This window comes from Camelus ferus, chromosome 5 (genome assembly GCF_009834535.1).
Source record: "Camelus ferus isolate YT-003-E chromosome 5, BCGSAC_Cfer_1.0, whole genome shotgun sequence".
Classification (NCBI taxonomy): domain Eukaryota; kingdom Metazoa; phylum Chordata; class Mammalia; order Artiodactyla; family Camelidae; genus Camelus; species Camelus ferus.
In genome coordinates, this window is record NC_045700.1 from 30084603 (window position 1) to 30102817 (window position 18215).

The 18215-nt window shown below is 36.2% G+C and overlaps 1 protein-coding gene and 1 pseudogene across 11 annotated transcripts in view; both read left to right on the forward strand.

The window, feature by feature from the left end:
* Window positions 1-18215, forward strand: part of LOC116663621 — a 544445-nt pseudogene that overhangs the window by 35895 nt on the left and 490335 nt on the right.
* RIF1 (replication timing regulatory factor 1) overlaps window positions 2611-18215 on the forward strand; it is a 51657-nt gene continuing 36052 nt past the window's right edge. For 5 of the 11 annotated variants that reach the window (XR_004319849.1, XR_004319851.1, XR_004319850.1 and 2 more), the window contains exons 1-12: window positions 2651-2819; window positions 3185-3310; window positions 4090-4168; window positions 6365-6461; window positions 7516-7643; window positions 7736-7830; window positions 8632-8821; window positions 10824-10916; window positions 13168-13306; window positions 15591-15742; window positions 17092-17209; window positions 17877-18050. Coding sequence is in view for 7 of the 11 variants with exons in the window: in XM_032479426.1 (XP_032335317.1) it covers window positions 3207-3310; window positions 4090-4168; window positions 6365-6461; window positions 7516-7643; window positions 7736-7830; window positions 8632-8821; window positions 10824-10916; window positions 13168-13306; window positions 15591-15742; window positions 17092-17209; window positions 17877-18050 (1369 nt within the window). In the remaining 4 variants the exon portion in view is untranslated. Of the gene's footprint in view, window positions 2820-2924; window positions 3008-3184; window positions 3311-4089; window positions 4169-6364; window positions 6462-7515; window positions 7644-7735; window positions 7831-8631; window positions 8822-10823; window positions 10917-13167; window positions 13307-15590; window positions 15743-17091; window positions 17210-17876; window positions 18051-18215 lie in introns of those variants that run through there. The other 6 variants (XM_032479432.1, XM_032479431.1, XR_004319852.1 and 3 more) reach the window with 6 other exon arrangements.

Genomic DNA, 18215 nt, shown 5'->3' on the forward strand with positions numbered 1-18215 from the left:
ATGTAAAACACCTAGCACTCAGTAAAAAACAGTTAAAAAAAAAAAAAAGCAATATTATAATCTTGAAGTAATATGTCTAGGCCATAAACTGGGATCCAAGGTAGATTTAGGTGGATAGAGCTAAGAATTATTAGGTAGGAAGAACCATTAGGACCACTGGGACAAGGTGGAGGCAGGAGTCATTGACAGATATACAATGATAGGCTTAATATGATCAAAGACAAGAATGGGGAAGTTAGGCAGGAATACTGGACTGAGGGTGCAAGGCTTTTTATCTTGAAGGAGATGTTCTGAGAAGAAACAGATACGGAATTTGGAAAGGCAAAGAAGATAGAAATTGTGTTATTAGTTGAATGAATAAAATAAGGGATGGATGAATTAATACATGGATAAATTAATTCAAAATATCTATTGAGTGCCAGGTACTATAAATTTATTGCTTAATGGGAGCAGGTCCGTGGTGGTGGTTTCAAAATTTTTGTCAAAGAGAAACTTGGGAGTAGCAATCTGGTTGGAAGGGTGTCTTGGTTGGGAAGGGGATTTGTCTTGACTCTGTCATCTCTTAATACTTTGGATCAGACTGAAAAAATAAGAACAGGGAAGGGGCACCAATTGAGATAATGGCTGGACCTAATTTCCCTCAGGCTAACCATCAGTTCTCCCACTGCAGACACACATAATCAAATCAATGAGATACTCATTTTAATAGGTTTATGTACAAAAAGCTTTGTCAGCATGGAGGCAGAAACATTTAATTCTCCTTTGGGGTGGGGAAGATGAGGGAGAGATTTCATAAAAAGGTACGATTTTAGTGGACTCTTATTCATCACACTTGAAAAAGTGACTAAACCTTCTGAACACAAGGAACAACAGAGACCTTCAAAGACACTGAAAAGTTAGAGATCCTGGCAGACTATTCCGAACCTGGCTAAGGCTGGAGGTGAAGCAGTGGCCCAGTAATATTAATAGGCTTGCGTGTTATGCCAAGAGTTTTGAAATTCATCCTGTGATCAATGGGACCCACTAATGGATTTCAGGCATGGGAGTGACAATGATAAAATATTACATAACATTTTAGTAAGATCATAGTCCTATACATTTGAAAGAGGAGCAAGATGGCCACCCCAACCTCTTCTCTATAAAGGAGAAATAAGAAAAAAATGAATAGAACAAAGGCCCTATATGGGAGGAATTTACAACCTAGTGGGGAGCAGCAGCAATAAAAAAAAAAGATGTATAATGTAATATCAGATAGTGATAAGTACCAGAAAGAAGAGTAAAGCCAAGTAAGGCACATGAGGATTGGGTGGAGGTACTTAAGGCAAACTCAATGTTCTTTCCACTAATCTCATAGCCACCATAAAAAATAATAGGGTTTGAAGATTCTCTCTCACTTTTCAACACAATAGCTCCATTATATTGAAATCTCAATGTTGCAAACCTGTCCATATATTTCATTCATTGTCTAATAACTTCTTTATCTTCATAAAGGTGTTCTCTTGCCAAAGCCCAAGAAATGAGGAGCAAATTCCCTTCTGAAGGTTAAAGACTTGTTACCAGGCTGCACTGAAAACCTTTCCCTGACATTACTTCCCAAATGTCTCTACACTTCATCCAGACACAGCTCTTCACCATTTCTTAAGTCTTTAAAATTTCCATAGCTTGGCTCACAAGAACTTATACGTCTCCTTCCCTTTCTTGCTTCATCATTTTGTTTAAGAAACACGTTCTGTGTTGTGCTTGGTTTGGCAGACACTTTGCTAGGTGCAGTAACACAAAGAAGAGCAAACTACAGACCCAAACTCTGGAGCTGACAGTAGTACTGCGTGTGGGTAAACAGAGGCTCAAGCCAGGTGTGGGAACCCGTGAGGCCAAAGAGGAAGGACCAGTTGCTGTTTGGCCTTAGATGCCTGGTTTTAAATTGATACACTTCTGTGTCCTGTGGAAAGTGCTCACAGGCCCATGAAAAGGGGAGCAATGTTCTAATGGTAAGAAATGACTTTCAGTAAGGGTTTACTGTAGTTTCTCCAAGTGTGAACTCTTGACCAAGCCCCGCCCTTCAACACCGGAGGCCTAATAGAGGACAGCAGATCCTGATTAAATCTACCGAATCTCAAAGTCTAAGGGCGGGGCCCATAAGCCTGCAGTTAAATCATGAATATCCGCAGGCCATTGTTATGTACACTTAAAGTTTGAGAGCCGCTGGTCTCTCCCACATTTTCTCATTAAGCTTTCACCTTAAGTTTGTACTATTACCATTTCTATTTTACATAGAAGGAAGTTGAGGCATAAAAAAGGGTGATTAACTTGCTAAGGTCACAGGGGACTAGGAATGCAGACCAAACTAGACAGTCTTAAACATCACAGTACGGTTATCCCTTTGCTAATTGATTTGTTGCTAAAACTTCATTAACTACTGGACTTCGAGTTTGAAGACAGTCTGGAGACCCACTAAATTTAGCCTGGGGAACTTGGGCTATTCACTCACATTTTGAATTTTAAGTCCCTCGCCGGTTAATTTTAGGCCAAAACACCTCCACCTGCAAGGTGACCTGAGGGGCAAGGCGGGACATCAGGCGGGGGAGGGATCGATGACTTCGGCGCGCCCCACTGCCTGTTGGATTGGCTCGAGCCTCTCCAGCCAGGCCTGCCTTACTCCCGCGCGCTCCAGACCCCGCCCCCGCCGCCATCTTGGCCTGGGAGGGAGCGGGCCGCACGCGTGAGTAAACAGCCTGAGCCGGGAAAGCCGAGCTCTTGCAGCGTCCGGTTGCTGCGGGGCAGCGGTGGAGAGGACGCAGGCCTGGTCTTCGTACGTGGGGGTGAATATCGGGGTCGCAGTGCTGGGCGGCGGGGATCCCTCAGCCTGGAGCAACCTCCGCCCCCTCGCGGCCAGATGCCTCGCTCCCCGGGCTTCTCCCGCCCCCCGCCGGTCTCCTCCCCCTGTTGAAAGCTGCCCGGGAAAGTGGTGGCGGGAGTGGGCCTGCGCTGGAGCGCGGCGTGGGCCTGGGTGCGTGTGGGGGGGAGCAGGGGGAGATTAGCGTCACGAGTTTGTACGTCGCGGGCCCGGGTTGTGGACGCGGTGGGGTTGTGAGGCCGGGTGCGGGCGCGTGGGTCTGGGGCTCGGACTCATGCCGGGCCGCCGCGGCGCTGTTTCTATCGGTCATTGGATTTTCTATTCTTCCAGTCCGGGCCTCAGGGTGGCCGACATGACGGCCCCGGGTCCAAACCCCCTCGCCCCGCTGTTAGAGACTTTGGAAGACCCTTTCGCCTCTCAGGGAGAGCAGACCGACGCTTACCTGACTCTGACCAGGTGAGGCCTGCTGGGAGTGGGGGTGGGGCGCCCTGGTGGGTTTGGGGGAGAAGATAAGTCCGGGTGGGGCACGGAGAGTGAGTATGTGTATTCTAGAAGCCTAGCAGCTGTGGGGACGCCGGCGTCGCGGGCGAGGTCGGGGGTGGGGGGAATGCGTGCTAGGTGACTTTCCGGCGTGCGGGCTCTGCTGCCTTAGGTGTATGTTTGGAATGAGGAAGCCCGCACGTGTGTCTTGTAAGCGAAGGATTAAGAAAAGTTTGGTTGGAAGTGAGCATGCTGGATTATTGGTTTTTCAGTGCACGCCACCTGTGTATTGAGACAGTGGGGCTACCCAGAATTGGTTTTTCAATAGAGAGCAAATAACCTGAGTTTTATTTTAATCGCAAATGCTTCGTCCTATTTTTCCCCCCTGCAAACCATGTTTTTCTGAGTTATCTGTAGTTAATTGGAAATGGCTAGGAAAGGATAACAACTGGTACAAAACGATACAGATTTAGTAAGTTTGGAACTAGTAATAGACTTCCCTGTTCCCTTTTCGCGTAGTGAAGCTGTCAAAACGTGTGCACGCTGTGGAGGCACAAGTTATTCTGACGGTTTCTTTGCGTTTATTTCAGATATATGTTGCACTATGTTTAAAGTATCTTAAGCACTGGGTCAATTAATTTGTCAGAGTTCTAACATAACCTTTAAAAAAATTATACAGGTATTTCTTTTGTGGTAGTTCTTTTGTGTGTGTGTGTGTGTCATTTGCATAAACCTGCGTTCTTTCTGCTTTTAAGTCGTATGACTGGAGAAGATGGAAAAGAAATCATTGCAGAAATTGAGAAAAAACTTTCTCGGCTATTCAAAGCTTTAAAGGTACGTATCTCTGTTGCTTATTAAATAGGTTCTTATTTTATGAGGGGAGAAAAGTTTTGCCAGCTAACAAAAAACTGAATCTAAACTAGCAGTAGGATTATTATACTACTATTTGAGGATTTACAACGTATTAGGGTTATTTAATTATTTTACATGTTTTCTCTCACTTAATCCTCTGGTGTCCTGATGAGGTTACTCTTTAATACCACTTTGCAGAAGAAATTGGTTAAACTTGCCTAAAGGTGCCATGGACTTTTGAATACCAAAACTTGCACTCTTAATATAAAAGCAGTGATCACAGATTATTTAATCTATTTTTTTCTCCTTTTGTAAGAATTTTTTTTTAAAAAGATTCTTTAATTATGTCATTGGTCTACTGTGTGTGTAATATTCATTTTTTTATCTTCACTCACCCTCAGTTTTTACCACTGTTGCTTTGTTAAAAAACCGTTATAATGGTTAACTTTTTTGCTTTGTTTATAGGGAAGTTGTGGGACCAATATTCTTGTCCTTGTTTGAGTACTCTGACTTTGTGACTTTACTTAATACCTAACTTTTAATTTCCTTGTTTTTAGAATGAAGAAGTTGAACTAAATCTACAAAGTCCCTTTGAGTTCTTATTTTAATGACCTTCTTTTTGTGCTTTTAAATGGAAGTATTCTATCAGGATGTTTATTGTACAATTTAGCATGATTTCTGGCTAAATGTTGAGGCATTAGGGGTACTGACTACCCTTAAATATTCCTGTTATAGTCATCAATGCTTTTGTTCATGTAAGCAAGAACTATTGTGTAGTAGTTCGACTTATTAACAATATAAACACAATTAATGATATTTATTATCCCATTTTCTTCATTGTTATGTTCCACATTCCAGCAGTATAGTTGATGTGATGAAGACGTGCATTATATATTTGGTATTTGAGAGCATGTAGGATCAGGAACTCAACTGCATGGATTTTGATGTGCTTTGTAACTAAATCCCTGATAAATAATTATTTAGAAGCAAATGGGTGGTTAATGATTTCTATCAACAGTAATTTTCTATGTAAATTATTGAGTACTGAAAGGATAATTGTTTCAGAATAGGAACCATACTAGATGAAATCTAACATGTTTCTGTGTTACTGTTTAGAATTCAGTATTGTGTCTAATAACTTGAAACATTCTCAAGCATAAGACACTTCGCTGTTGTGGAACATTTTCAAGCAGTATATATTTAATAAAAGTTGATTGCACACATGCTAACTACTGTCTAGGAGATACAATAGTAGCTCTCACAGTCTTAAGTGTTTAAAACTATTTGTGGTTGTTTGAAATGATTGCTTTAATACCACTTATAACCCAGGGTTTGGTATTATGGATGTTTGGTTTGATTAATTATAGGAGATGTTCTAGGAAAGTGTCTTCTTATATTTGATTACTAACATTTACCATTCTTCCTGCTCAAGAGTAACATAGTTGAGGATTCCTTGGATATCTGATTCAGAGAAGTGGGGAGATTTGCAGATAAATCACTTTGGAATAGGAAATGGTACCAAGAAAGACACAGGGTTACAAGTAAATGTAGGATTGGGAATATGGCAAGATTCCCTATGATTGGTTTGGAATTTTATAGCTTTTAACATACGTAACGTGGAATAGGGTTTGAATTCCAAATGGTCATGGATTCAGTTCTCCTGCTGTGAAGTAGGGTTTTTATGTTGTTTTTTTTCAAAGATTGAGATGTTTAAAGCTCCTAATACTTTAGCTATTCAGTAAATGTTGCATTCTAATCCCTTCCCTCTTGTCTTTGAGGTGTCACTCCGCTCTAAAGCTAAGATGTCAGCTTTTGCCTTTGAGTATTTTATTTACTTCTTGTGGAAGGACTTTGCTCCTACTCTTCATTTCCTGTCTAGTATTTTCAGCATCTTCCATTTGTTAGCTGCTGCTGCTTTTTAATTTTTTTGCTTTCAGATGTGTGCATGTGTTCTTCTTTTAAGAAAAATATTCTTTATTTAGCTGAGTTCTGTCTAGTTTCCCTCTTTTCTTTGTCAAGCTATGTACGTGACCTGCTCTTACTCCTTTTTTATCTGCTCTCAAAGATGTGTTGATTGTTGAGATTAAAATGTAATTTTGTTTCTTGGTCACCTTTTGCTTGCCAAAAATTGATTTACAACTGTACTTGTTTGTAACACGTGTGATTTTGTTTTCATAGGCTCACATTGTCAGTCAAAACTCAGAGCTTAGCAGTGCTGCTCTACAGGCTTTGGGGTTTTGCTTATATAATCCCAAAATTTCCTCAGGATTATCAGGTAGTTAAATTTATTATGACAATATTTGTAGAGTTTATAATTTAATACTGTTGAAAGTACTATTACCTCTCTTTAGTTTCATAACTTATATAGGATTTGCTTTTGAGGTGTTTGATATTAAACTTTGATACCATAAAGGTAGCTCTAAAAGGAAATGAGCCTATTTAAAAATAATTGCTACGACAGTCTTCTCCTTTATAAAAACACATCTGCTTTGGAAGTTAATAATTGGATGAAATTAATTTTAGAAGTTAGATGGTCATTTATTTTACACAAGCATGCAGTAGAGAATATGGTAATTTGAAAAGTTGTTCTACACAGTAGTAAATGAGATAATTTGGAGCTAAAAGTGGTAATGAAAGCACAGGATCTGATGCTTTGAGTTTTTAAGCATCCTTAGCACTCTGTATCCTTGGATGCAGAACCTGAAGATATTGAGGACTGACTGTACTTCATTTTGCATAAGGTACTTGAGCATCTATCAGATTTTGATATCCCTGGGGGAGTCCTGGAACCAGTCCCCCATGGGTATTGGGGGAGGACTATAATCTTAATTGTTGCTCTGTAAGAAGCTTGCCATGGTAAAGGAAACCTGGGAGGCAATCTTTAGAGAAGAGCAATCAGGACTAGGGAATAACTATCAGAAGGTTGTTACCATCTTTTTTTCTGAGGGAAAAGTATATACTTTTTTATATGTAGAAATGTTAACAGTCTAAAGTAGTTGTTCATTTTGGCGCAAAGATGCAGGCTTTATAACATTTTGCCAAAAATTGACTTGTATGTTCAAACCTAATGATGAGACCGTGTAGAATTATTTTAGTTGCAAAAAAATATCTACTCTTGAATCTATATCTTTTCTTTGAGTATTGTTTTCCTCTGACCTTAATTTTGTGTTTTGGGAGTAAGTTTGATATCAACATTAGCTCTCTGGTCCTTTCTGGATATGCATTTAATTTTTTGACAATGAAGAGAATAGGATTTTTCTCTGCTGCTTTTAACTGAGCTTCTAAAGGATGTAAATGATTCCACATAATTAAAACTGCTTATTTTTCAGAGACAGATATTCAAGAACTGCTTTCAATACTGAATGATACTGTTAAGAGTTCAGATAAAAATGTACGTACTAGGGCACTTTGGGTGATATCCAAGCAGACGTTTCCCGCAGAAGTTGTTGGCAGAGTAGTGAGTATAGTTTTTGCATATGTCTTCTCAACCATATGCTAGTTAAAAAAACTCAGGCATATTTGATTTGTTTTTATTTGGTTCTCTTTCAGGTATCCAATATAATTGATTCATTAGAAATAGTATTTAATAGAGGAGAGACGCATTCTGCTGTTGTTGATTATGAAGCATTAAATGTCATCATCAGGTATGAGTTTGGATGCTATGCATATTGGAAGAATATTTTCAGTAAATTTAGAATTTAAGGAATAGACTTTTGGGACTTAAATTTGAGTTGGACGTAATAAAAGAAGGAAATGTCTTCCAGACTAAAATTCTCAAAAAGTAACAGGAAGTAGTAAGTAGACGTGTCTAAGTTGCTAGGTTTCTTTGTTATGCTGCTGCTGCTAACACAGTTCTGGTTTTAAAAATTATCTCTGTTAAAGCTTTTGCAAGAATTCAAAAAATAGTAGACTCCTAAGTGGGCTGCAGGGTGTATTTATGAGAGCATTAACAATGACTAACAGCAAATTGGGAGAATAGGAAAATCCCTTACCTTCTTCCTACCCACCCCTGCTTTATTCATAATGAATATGCTCACAGCACAAATGCTGTTGATAGGCTTTGTCTTACCTTGTTTTTCATTCTTTAAAAGTTTTCAGTAGTTGTTGAGTTATATGCTGTAACTATTTAGTGTTCTGATGTTCACATTGTATCATGGTTCTCCAGCTATCTTCTGTAAGAATATCGAAATCAATTGTGTGAAAATAATTAGTATTTAAAAATTTTTAATTTGAAGGCAAGAAGATGTGTTCTCCTTATTTGAAAAATTTATAAAAATAATACAGAAATCTATAAATTAGCAATTAAAGTTTGTTCTATTTTTGTGTGTGTGTTCTGAAACAAATGGACCATACTACACATATTTGCATATGCTGTTTATTTTCCTGGTAGTTTAAACGTAAAAGTTGAGGTCAAACTAGTTTAGTCAATGATTTCTCTTTCATAGGCTAATTGAACAAGCCCCAGTTCAAATGGGAGAAGAGTCAATTAGGTGGGCAAAACTGGTTATACCTTTAGTGGTTCATTCGGCCCAAAAGGTACATTTGCGAGGAGCGACTGCTCTAGAGATGGGGATGCCATTGTTGCTTCAGAAACAACAAGAAATAGCATCTATCACAGAGCAGCTTATGACTACTGTAAGTAATATTTTAAGGATTTTTGGGGGGGTTCTGCATTGTAAGGTTTTCCGCCAAGTTTAGGGCACATATTGGTGTAATTGCAGTATAATCTAGGAGGTTCCTCTTTGAATTAAAACAAACAATTGCTTAAGTTAGTGTAGTCACACTCCCCCTGCATTGCAGTAAGGAAGGGACCTGTCTATTCAGTGTTGTTAGAATCCAGGCATTTTACCCCATCGTCCAAGAATGATAATTGAAAGAAATTGCATTTTTGGAAAAGGGAGATCATTTACTGCTTCAGTGCTATCTAGGTATACCCAATAGATATAAATTTAATGCATGTAAGTGCATCTGGTGTGTACAGTTTTCTAAAGTTATTACTTGCCCCAGGTTTTGAGTTTTTCAGCCTTTATAGCATTTGTTGATCACCTAATTGCTCAGCATTGTTTTAGGCACTGTGTATATAGCAGTGAAAAAAAAGCATCTTCTTGTGGAGCTTCCTTTCTAGTGGGAGAGGTAATAAAGAATATAGTATATTTGATGAAGAGCATTATGGAAAAATAGCAGAGACTGGATGGAGAGTGCCATTGGACAGGATTGGTGAGGTGGTCAGGGAAGGAAAAAAGAACAGGTTATTTGAACAGTGATTTGATGGTGATACAGGAGTTAGCTATTTGAATAACATGGAGTAAGCTCATTCCAGGCAGTAGGAAGCAGGAGGGCAAAAGGCCTTGCTCTGATGGATGTGTACTTGGTTGTATTCAGCGAACACTAGGCAGAATAATAGAGCGAATGAGGGTGAGAGGAGTAGGAGATGATGTCACAGAATCAGAGGGCCAAATCACATAGGAACTTGGGGACCATTGTAAGGCATTTAGTTTACATTCTGGATTATGTTGAAAACTGTATTTGAAGGTTTTGAGTCTACCAGTGATACACGTACTGACTTGGGTTTTAAAGGGCTCACCCTGCCTGTGCTTGAGAATAGACTCTAGGAAGGGTTGCATAGGAGCAGGGAAACTAGTTAGAGGAGATTACTATAATCCAGGCAGTAGGGAGCCTTCCAGATTCTCTAAAACTTGGGGTTTTATTTTTTATTTTCAAGATGCCTCATGGTAATGCTTGGAGTCTAATAAAGTAAATCCAATCAATGTCTTTGCAGGTTTTCTTTATTCTGATGAGTTTATTTTTAAAGAGTATTTACAGTCAGCCCTTGAGCAACTCGAGTATAATCCACATATAATTTATAGTCGGTCCTATGAATTCATGGTTCCTCTGCATCCTTGGATTCAGCCAGCCATGAACCACATAGTATTGTATTTACCTGAAAAAATATCATGTATAAGTGGACCACACAGTTAAAACCCATGTCGTTCAAGGGTCCGCTGTATAAAATTCTTTTTCTTTTTTTTAAACATTTTCTATTGATTTATAATCATTTTACAATGTGTCAAATTCCAGTGTTCAGCACAATTTTTCAGTCATTCATGAACATTTACACACTCATTGTCACATTTTTTTCTCTGAGTTATCGTATTTTGTGTATATTTCCCTGTGCTATACAGTGTAATATTGTTCATCTATTCTACAATTTTGAAATCCCAGTCTATCCCTTCCCACCCTCCACCCCCCTAAAATTCTTAATAAATTTGAACTAAAGTTTTCTCTGATATGTTACCCATGAAACTATTAATGTATTTTTAAAGGCAGTAGAGTGAGAAATTAAAACATCATTTGAACTCTAATAATATGCATACTGAAGTTTTTAGGGGGAAGTGTATTAGTAGGAAAAAAAACTCTGTTGATGGATGAAAGAATGGCCAGGTATATGATAAGCATAGTAAAATAGTGGTATTTGGATTTTTATTTACTGTGAAACTTACTAGCTTTGCTATATGCATGACAATTTTCCTAATAAAATACTGAGAAAAGTTACTTAGCTGAGACAGTCAATTTAATACTGCATTTTTTTTTCCTTTCCAAGAGTCTTTTTGGTAAATATTTTTGCTTTTGTTTTCAGAAATTACTTTCGGAACTCCAAAAGCTATTTATGAGTAAAAATGAGACTTACGTGTTGAAATTATGGCCTTTGTTTGTCAAACTTCTTGGGAAGGTAAGTCCACAGTTAACAAATACGTTTCACTTGCCAGAGCCTTCCATCTCTTAACTTTCCATAGTACAGTCGATTCTCATTATTCATACACAGTGTGCATGAGTTGAGTTGCTCACTAAAATTTATTTATAAACCCAACATCAGTACTTGTGCTGCATTCAGTTGCAGTCAGTTAGACATGTAGAGTGGCAAAAAGTTCGAGTCCTCCAGCACACATGTTCTTGGCTGAGGTTGAGCAGAGTTTTGCTCTGCCTTTTTGCTTTAACTCTTAATATCCTTTAAACGAATGTCTATTTCATGATGCATTTAGTGCCACATTTTTCATGTTTTGTGCTTTTCCTTGGTGATTTCAGCTTTAAATGGCCCCAAGTGTAGTGCTGAAGTGCTGTTTGTGGTTCCTAAGCACTGTTTCCCTTAGGGGGAAAATACTTGTGTTAGGTAAACTTCGTTTAGGCATGAGTTAAAGTGCTGTCTGCTGTGGGTGCAGTGTTAGTGAATCAACAATATATATTACATAAGGTCTTTAAACAGGAAAACATAAGAACATGGTTATGTGTCAATTGGTTGATGACAGTGTGATCAGAGGCTTGCAAGAACCTAACCCTGCATTTTCCCTAGTAGCTGTGGCTCAGTATTCACTAATACATTGTTGAGGCACTTTATAGAATGTAACTGTGGAGAATAATGAGAATCAACTGTACGTTTTCTTTAAGCCAGGTTTTTTTTTTTTGGGTGGGGGGGTGGGTTCTTTATTGTGGTAAATAAACATAATATTTGTCAAAACCATCCTAAGTATACAGTTCAGTGGCGTTAAAAATATTTACAAGTTGTGTGAAACATCACCACTGTCTATACTCAGAACTTTTTCTTATCACCCCCAACAAAAACTATACATGTTAAATAAACAGTGACTCCCTTTGACCCTTTCCCTGTAGCCCCTGATAACCTCTGTTTTACTTTCTGTATCTCTGGATTTGCTAATTCATAAGTTTTGACCTTTGATCCATTTTGAGTTTTTGTATGTGGCATATAATGAGGGTAAAGCTTCATTCTTCTGCATTTGGATACTCAATTTTCTAAGCACTGTTTTGTTAAAAAGACTGAGTTGAATGGTCTTGTCACTCTTGATGAAAATCAGTTGACAGTATATGTGAGAATTTTATTTTGGGATCCCTGTTCTTTTGGTGTTTATGTTTATGCCCTTTTACCATTACCATAAGCTTTAATTATGGTAGTTTTGTAGTAAGTTTGGAAGTCAGCGAAGTGAGTCTTCCAACTTTTTTTTTTCCAAAACTGTTTTGGCTATCTGGGGCCCTTTGCAATTCCATAATGAATTTGAGGAACAACTTTTATTTTTCAGTGAAAAAGGCCATTGGAATTTTGATAGAGATTGTGTTCAGTCTGTAGATTGCTTTGGGTAGTATAGACATTTTAATGACATTCAGTCTCCCTATTCATAAACACAAGATGATTTTCCATTTATTTAGATCTTTGCAAATTTTTTTCAACAGTGCTTTGTAGCTTTTAGTTTAAAAGTCTTTCACTGCTGGATTAGATTTATTTCTAAGTGTTTAATTCTTTTAGATGCCATCTTTTAGATGCTATTGAAAGTGGAATTGCTCTTCTGATTTCCTTGTTAGATTGTTCACTGCTGTTGTAGGTTGGTCTTGTATTTTGCAACACTGCAAATTTATTTTATTAGCTCTATTAGCTTTCTTGTGGATTCTTTTTGAATTTTTAAACCATTTTTTTGTTTGTTTTTTAATTTTTGTATTTTGTTCAGATTATGTATGGACTGTAGCCACTTAGGACTGTTAATGTGCTATCTTTTTGTGTATTTTTTTCTTGGTATGCATTCTTTGTCATTTGTCCATTTTTCACTTAACTGTTTTTCCTGACTTTCCATGTATTTGGAAAGATTATTAGTTTCAGGTTTTCTTATTTTTTCTTTTATATTTAAATTTTTTCATACGGATTTTTTTTTAATATGTTGGTAAATTTAGGATTGTATCTAACATTTCTAATGTCCTCTAGTGCTTTAGAAATGTGTATTATGCACTGTTTTGTTTACTTCGGAGCTTTATATTTTGTGATCTTGAATTTTGAATATGCATACAGAATTCATTAGTTTTAAAAATTTAAACTCCATAAATTTTACACAGCTAACACAGAATGAATTAGATAAATGAATAATAATAGTGCCTATATATTGTTTCAGGTAAATAACTTCTTAATGATTTTCCCTTTTTAGACCTTGCATCGAAGTGGGAGTTTCATCAATTCTTTATTACAGTTGGAAGAACTGGGATTTCGTAGTGGCACACCCATGATTAAAAAAATAGCTTTTATTGCTTGGAAGAGTTTAATAGATAATTTTGCTTTAAATCCAGGTAAGTAAGTAATTTTATAATTTTGATTTTTTATATGACTTTTACTTATGATTAAAAACACAGCTTTTCTGATTTTTTTGGACTCTGTTGAAATTAACCTATCATGGACTATTTTAGGGGACTAAATTTGTAGCTAAAAATAAAGGTTAAGCCTTATTGAAAAAAACAGATACAAGATTTATTTTATGCTATTTCAAAAACTGAACAAAATGACAAATACCACTTGTGGCTTTCTTAGTGCACTCCAGCACTTAGTTGAGTACTTTATCAAAGGTCACAGAGCCAATAGATGATAGCAAACAATTGTGATTGCTGTGGAGTAAAAGTATCAGTGGTTGATGAACTTCTTTATTTCAGGACCTTTAGAACAGTACTTAATAGGGAGTTCGCATTAACATTTAGAAGTGATTCCTCTTGATTTACTGTACCCTTTATCTTGTTACTATCTATTGGAGGTGTTTGATTTATATATATATAAAATATATATTTAAATATATATACACACACACACACACACACATACATACATATACATACATACATACATTTATATATATATAAAAGAGAGTATTTCACCCGAGAGTAGGTCAGTATGACTACCTGCTTAACTGGGTTGTTAATCTTAGGTATGCTGATACTGTTTAACAAGATCTGGTAAATAATGTTGATTTCGTACTCTGCTAAAAGATCCTTGCTAAAGACCATTAATAATTCTTTTTCTTCCCTTTTAAAATATGTTTTATAAAGTAATTATTTTCATTAAGTAGAATTACTATTATTGAAAATATTAATACAAGTGCATTGCCAGGTCCAGATTTTAATTGGAAATGTCACCTTGTTTGGTTATTGCTTATGAAATGGCAGTGTTAGATATTGTTTAGTATTAAATTTTGTTGGATTATGTGTAGTTGAGTGTTACAGCATAAAATAGGAATGACTTAAAGAAGGTAAATAAAATGCTATCATTTGAAGTAACTTCAGAGCTAGAGAGTCTATGACTGGAATTATGGATCCCGGAAGTCATTAAGGAATTAGATGCCTATTTTCTGTTATCACCTTCAGTATGCTTTAATTGCAGACTTCAGGAAGGAGAGAAGGCAAATGGAGCAAAAATGAACTTCTTCCCAGCTGACTAAGCTATCTATAAAGAATGTTTCAGAACTTCCATGTACAGTTCCAGTTATATCTCACTGGATAGAATGGCTAAATGGGAGACTAGATAAAGCAGTCAAAAATTGGACACCCATCATGGTTCTGAGTGAAAGCAGGTCTTGTAACTAGAAGAGAATGGATTATTGCGCAGCAGTTTTTGGTATTGTCATCCTCTCGTGCAGAATAGGAGTTCAAAAAGTATTAGAGGATTTCTTTCCACAGTGATCTGACTTTATTTTCTTTTTATAGGACTGTTAATTGAAAGGTGAGTGGCAGAATAGTTGTAAGAAACATTGATGAATGTTATTCCATCAAATACATGGCTTGACAGATGTTTCATAATCCTTTAAAAGTCTTTGATAAGTTGTTTGAGCAGACTGTCTTATTTTATGTATCTTCAGTCACAGTCACATCGTAAACACTTCTGGTATAAATATTTGGCTTAAAGAAGTGTATTTAATGTTTTTAGTATTTATGCAGAATTTTAGCAGTCTGAATATTATTAATGTAGAGTATACCTAATTATAAATGAATCTATTTACATTTCCAAAATCTAATTAATGGTACTAACAGTTAAAATGGTTGATGAAAGGAATTAGTAGTAAATTTTTTTAAATGACAGCCTTTTTTGAGGTAAAAATATGCCTCTTTTTTAATCTGTAAGATGCAGATAATAAGAATACGAAGCAGCATGGAAAGAGTTTCTCAACATTTTGGCATATTTGGCTTGACAGTTTGTTTCCGAGAACTGCCCTGTGTGTTAGAGGAAGTTTTGCAGCATACTTGGATGCAGCCCACTAGATACCAGTAGCAGTCTTCATAACACTGTCAGTTATAACAACCAAAAAGATTGTAGATGTTGCTGAATGCTGGGAAAATCTCCCCTGTCACATGGTATCTAATAAGTACTAATTATTTTTCAAAGTCAGCCTTATTAAGTATTGTGGCCTAGCTGTACTAGAGTTTATCAAGGTGGGAATTTGGGATGGAACAGGAACAGCTGGTGATTAAAATAAGTTTTTTTTAAACATCTTTTCTCTTACTATGGTAAAAGACTATTGCATACTCATTCTTGAAAGACTTGATCTTTAGTTCTTAAATGTTTTTACCTGGGTACTTCTTTTCTTTTAAGAAATACTATGTAGTGCAAAAAGACTGAAGTTATTAATGCAGCCTTTGAGTTCCATCCATGTGAGAACAGAAACTCTAGCACTGACAAAACTAGAAGTCTGGTGGTATTTATTGATGAGACTAGGACCTCATCTTCCTGCTAATTTTGAACAGGTAACATTACAGTTGTTGACTATAATACTTAATGTGTTTCTTAAACTAGTATGTTAAGTTCTTACCAATCTAATCTTTCAGTGCTGTTTTTGCTATGTCTTAGCAGACCGCATTACATAAAAGATTTTTTTCCTGCTGACACTGAATTTGAGTTCATTTCCTCCAAAGGATATTCTTCGGTTGTCTGAAATGGAGCCTCTGAAAGCTTTTTGATAACAAACACTCAAATGTCTTTTCTTACTCTGGAGTCATGAAAGATTTTTAAAAAGGAATTTCATAGGACTTAGAATATAATTGAGAATAGAGTAAATATTACTGAAATAGAAAGTAGATGCAAAGTTGGATTAGTTCTAATTTTTTGTATCTCTTTGGCTTGTATGTATGACTACATAATGATAACTGATCATTTAATTCCATTGTAGCTTTTCATTATTGTTACAAATGAGTTTACAGTTTCCTTTAGATTTTGATACCCTTGCTGGCATTTAGACATAAAGCTTAATCTTATTTTCATTTTTGCAGTTAATCCCATCCTTGATTTCTGAATTATTTTACAGTTAAGTAAAAAAAAGGTAGCTCTGATAACTCCTTTTGTCTTTTTCATTCCTTTATTGCTTATCTTGGGTCTTGGAGTACATTTTACTTTTGGATATGTAGTCCTTGTCTTCTAGTCTATATAAATAACTGCATAACAGTGAATGTATTCTTGCAAAAGGGGAATTTATAATAAATATACTTGAAATTTTTTAGCAAGTTCTTTTTAAATTTTTAACTGTTTAATGTATTAAGGCTTTTAAACTTAATAGAGCATGAACTAATTAAAATTTGACTTTGATAGTAATATGTAATTGGGGTCATAATTTTTCCAGATTTTACCATCATAAGGTCCTTAATCTTATCCAATTGTCCCATACATTCCTTAGCATAATCTACTCATAGGCTAGATTCGACAGATACTGGAATTATCTTAGAAATGAACTTGAAAGTGTCTTAGTTCATATTTTCTTAGGATGTTTTTTAAAAAGCTTAAAATGGTTTGTCTACCAATAGCATTAAAACTCACATAGATGTTATTTGCAAAAGCTGTTAGTGTCTATAGCTTTCCATCTGGAATTTAGAATTGAAATTTATAGATAGTAAATATTTAGGGCAAATATAGTTATAATAAAAATTTTCGCTTTTCCAAATTTCAGTTTTGAGCTTGTGCGTTGAAAAAGCCAATAAAATTCAGCATATCAAAAGAGTTCAGACTGCTTCTTAAGCTCTATTATGCAGTACTTTAAAAAAATAGAGTTAAAAGAGAATTATGCAGTTTACAGATATAACTGCCCCTTTTTTAACCCCAATAGGTTTGTGTACCTCTGATTCAAAGCACCATAAGCATCGATTCCAGTCCTTTGCCTCAAGGCAATTCACCTCGTGTAGCTACTTCTCCAGGTTTAAATCCTATGAGTCCTATACACAAAGGTAAGAGGTAGACCAACTTCATTTTTTTTTCCTTTTCTTTTTTAAAAATAGACACTCTGAATGAGGTCTTTGCTCTGTGCTATTCACATAAATGAAGCACTTCATAATTTTGGCTCCCTTATCACAAAATTCATTATATATTCTTGATTGTTTTCTGTATGTGTTACTGCTTACTGCTGTAGTTTCATTATTATAGTTAGAAAAGATCAGTTTTTTTCCCCTACGTTGTGTGAAGTGTGGATTACAGACTTTTATGTTTGTTTCAGCATTAGATTCTAAGTTTGAGGAATGCATGCATGTTAATATTTTAAGGTATGGGTTTTTTGTGTTTGTGTGTGTATGTGTGTGTGTGTGTGAATTTAGGGTCTGCTCCAAGATTTTTTTCTTTTTTTTTATAGACTGTATTCTTTTAGAGAAGTTTCAGGTTGGTTAATCCCCAAGAATTACCTTCATTTAAATGGTGTGTGACACTAATCTTGTTCTTAACCTAGTAAGATTAGTATTTAATTAGGCACTCCGCTGTGGCTTTAAACAAAAACTCTTCAACTTTCATTTGAAAAACAAATTACTTACTCTTAAAGGTACATTTCATTGAAATGAAGTGAAATATATTCATTTGGGTAACTGATTTAAGCTTATGTAACTTACCTGTTATGTTTTTTTAAAGGTGCTTCTCCATATGGAGCTCCTGTAACTCCCCGGATGAACTTGAGTTCAAATTTTGGTGGAATGGCCACAATCCCCTCTATTCAACTTTTGGGGCTTGAAATGTTGCTTCATTTTTTATTGGGTCCGGAAGTCTTGAGTTTTGCCAAGCAAAACAAACTAATACTGAGCTTAGGTATTTAATTGTTTTAAAAATTTTAATTATTAAAACTAGTGGTTACCAGTGGAGAGGGGAGGGCAGTATAGGAGTGAGGGATTGGGAGGTGCAAACTTGGATTTAGTAAGATAGGCTCAAGGATGTAGGATGTACTGTACAACTCGGAGTATAGCCAATATTTTG